Source organism: Pinus tabuliformis, chromosome 2_1 (genome assembly GCF_031772625.1).
Source record: "Pinus tabuliformis cultivar Carrire ecotype Pingquan chromosome 2_1, CPIR1, whole genome shotgun sequence".
Taxonomy (NCBI): domain Eukaryota; kingdom Viridiplantae; phylum Streptophyta; class Pinopsida; order Pinales; family Pinaceae; genus Pinus; species Pinus tabuliformis.
The window spans coordinates 286,698,717-286,702,441 of record NC_142299.1 but is presented as its reverse complement, the minus strand read 5'-3'; the positions used below and the strand labels follow the sequence as shown (position 1 = coordinate 286,702,441).

Genomic DNA, 3,725 nt, shown 5'->3' with positions numbered 1-3,725 from the left:
TTAGATTTAAATTTCAATTATTAATGAGCATTATTATAATGGTTTTTTTCTATGAATATTATTATACTAGATAATTTCATATCAACAATTTTACTTTAGCCATCAAACTAAAAAACTAATTTCTTTTCTCCTTAAAATAAAAAAAAATATAAAATACTCTCCAAAATAAATATATGGAAACATAATATCTTAATAATGTAGGAAAAATTGGAAATGAACCAGGAAAAGGGAACGTTCATAGAGACCGTTGAATATTGAGAAGGGAAGAGGATAAAGCTCTTACTAATTTTGTTGTGCTGGTCGTTGAATACTGAGAAGGCAAGAGTTGATACTATTATTAATCTTGCTGAGCTGGTTAACTTCATGACACATTATGAAGGTGTGAAATGTATCTTCAACTTCGTTATGATTGAGTGCATTTAACCCGCAATCATTAAATAGTTTAAACCAAATAGTTTCACAATTCCTTTTGCAACACTTACAAAATGTTATTTGATGTTCAAAATCTTGGATTTTCAATTTTCAAAAGTTTATCGTTAGGTTTCCTTTCTCAATGCGTAGTCCCTACGCAGCAATGACAATTTTCATGGCGTTTCTGTGAAGAGAGAAACGGCTCTTGGAAAAGAGCGTTGTGGAGATCGATAGAGATAGCTTCATTAATCGATTAACAATTTTGAGAATTTACTATGGTTTCATTTTAACTATTCATTTATTAAGTTAGGAGGAGAATTCATGTTAATTAATTTACTAAAAAGTTTTGTGAAAAATTTTGATTAATTTATTAAGAAGTTGTATCATATATGTGAGAGAGTAGTGAAAATCTGAATTAGAATATTTTGTAGAGAATCTCAATGTGATATAACTAGGAGAAATGTATATACTTTCCCAATTACAAAAGATATTTATTATATTATAAATTTAATATATAAAAATAAATATGAGTTAGAAAATAATAACATTTAATGAAAGAAACTAAATACAAATAATCATTAAATATTATTTTTTATTGAAAATATGTTAACTTATTAGTTTAGTAGTATGATGAAGAAGTTTAAATTATTTTGCTTTTATTTATTTATTTTTTAAAACTAAAAATTAAATGATAAAATATTTACAGTTTACATATAGCTAAATAATAACAAGAATTTGTGACATTGCACCAACTAAGCCATTGGAATACTCTCCTTGAGATTCCGACGACAAAAATCACCTATCCCAAATTCTTTGCACGGGCTGAGACACTCAAAGATACTCAAAAGATACTCTTTTATGAGAGCCCCAGAACGAAAGACACCTCTCCCTCTCGCCGGCTAACCATGTACATATTCTAATTGATTCTGAACCTATAACCCAGAAATATATAATTATAATTAATAATATATATAGTTACTTAAAGATAGTTTCACTGAATATAATTATAATTAATAATATATAGTTATTTAAACATAGTTTTATTGAATGATATGGTAGGATCATGTGGAAGCATGTGACAACGGAGAGCTCATGGCAGATAAGTATTTAATATATTATTTTATTAGATAGATGTTTATTGAATAGCTTTTAAATTATATTTATTTTAATTTTAAAAATTCAAATTCATATATTGTCGAGAATAAATTAAATCAAATTATATAAGTCTGTTTGTCCAAATTTTATACCACAAACAGTATCCAAAATTGAACGCGAACTCAAACTCGGTGACTGTGTACAGGTCGGTCGGTAGCTTCAGAACTTACTAGTCATGGATCCCATTAGGAAAAATAAAACCACATGTTGGAAAGGATATGGTCTTATGATTTCCAGTCCAGTAAAACACGAATGACCTAAAAATTATCTGAAAGTTGAACTGTATCACACAATCACTGCTTCTCGGAAGCTGCCCGCATGGAATAAACTACTGAGCTTGATTGTGTAAAGTACTAAAGCTATGCGAAAGCAGAGAAAAGCAGAAATCACACTCCACCCTCCATTGTTTGTACCTTTCTATAGTGCGAATTTGTTTAATGGAGGAGGTAGATATTCTTTCGTTGGTAAAGAAGAAATATTTTTTAAAGGTATGGAACAGCATCTTCCATTGCTACGGCGCTGTCCACTATGATCTCTTTTGGGGCTCGACAGCCTGTACTGAAATGTCCTGGTTTTCTGAAACAGCACCCTCCATTGTTTGTACCTTTCTATAGTGCGAATTTGTTTAATGGAGGAGGTAGATATTCTTTCGTTGGTAAAGAAGAAATATTTTTTTAAGGTATGGAACAGCATCTTCCATTGCTACGTCGCTGTCCACTATGATCTCTTTTGGGGCTCGACAGCCTGTACTGAAATGTCCTGGTTTTCTGAAACAGCGGGCTCAGAGGAGACTAACCAACTTTACTCAACTTGGCTTATATTTTTTTCTATACACCGTTTCTGCATGTGTTGTGCTTTTTAGGTAGATGACGAATGCTTGCGCAAATTGTTGTTATATATAGAGAGGTGGGGAGGACATATACGGGGTAGAAAGGAACTCAGCTGGCCTGCCTTTTGGGACAAGGTAGGGTTTGTACGCAATAGACCAATTATTGTTATAACTCATAGGATTTATACAATTATATGAGCCACTGCGCTGAATTGTAAATTTCAGCAGGAAATATGAAGATAGGAGGGGCGCCATGGGTGGTGAGGCAAGTGTGGTCGGTCCTGAGCACAGTGCTGAAATCCAAATCAAATACTGTCAAGGGAAAAACAGCCCACGCATTGAAGACCAAGATTGCTGTTCTTGGCCTCATCAAGAACAAGAAGATATTCGGTGCAATTTCTCACAAAATGAATTCTCTGTTTGGACTTGAAGAGAGCCGAGGGCACTATTCCAGCGACAACAATACGGCATTGACGATGTATTATGCTTTCGCTCCCGTCGATGAGATTCCTTGTGAAGACCTTCAGGAGCGCGAGCAGGAATTGGAGCATCTATCCCACGCAGTTCTTGAGTCAGAGTCGCCCTCTGATAACCCTAGAAATTATGTTTCAGCTATTGAGAGCTCGCGAATGTCTACGTGTCCGGCCGAGGACGAGATCGACATTTTGGCGGAGACTTTCATTAGAAGGTTTCGAAGCCAAATGCTATTGCAGAAACAAAACTCTTTCCAACGATATCGGGAGATGTTAGACCGAAGCGTCTGAGCGTTAATGGCCTTGCATGGATATGGGATGTTTAAAGTTGCAGAGGACGAGGCTGAGAAGATCAAGGAAAGTTATTCAATCAGTTGGCTATGATTTCATTACCCTGCGGCGAACATAGGGAATTTGAAGAGAAGAATTCATGAAAGATGACTTGATCTGGTTTCACCGTTTATAGCTGATAATCAGATGCGATTCCTTGTTATCTTAAATTTGTTTTTACCATTTACGGATCATTGTTTATATTTATAGATTCTCCTGGTTCTGGTTCTGTCATTGAACCATGCAAGCTGTATATGGTCATTTTGGGCTCAATAAATAAACCCTCGGTAACTTTGGCTGATTGCACGCTGACTCCGTTATTAGTACTGCAATGCCATAGTAACTTTTTTTAAAATTCTGGTTATAGCTAAAAAATTATTAGTCGTTTTGTCTCGTACCTGCACCATAGTTTCTTTTTTTCGAAGTGGAGATGTAATTTATATATATATATATATATATACTTTATTATTACACTAACTTATAGGCTAATAATATGTAAAATGGTGAATAAAGATATTTAGATATAT

General features: G+C 34.0%; 1 protein-coding gene across 1 annotated transcript; it reads left to right on the top strand.

The window, feature by feature from the left end:
* Positions 1-2,628: 2,628 nt before the first annotated feature.
* On the top strand, positions 2,629-3,159 carry LOC149199899 (uncharacterized). The gene has a single exon (XM_089400761.1). The coding sequence runs from the start codon at positions 2,629-2,631 to the stop codon at positions 3,157-3,159; it is 531 nt and encodes a 176-aa protein (XP_089256887.1).
* The last annotated feature ends 566 nt before the right edge of the window (positions 3,160-3,725 follow it).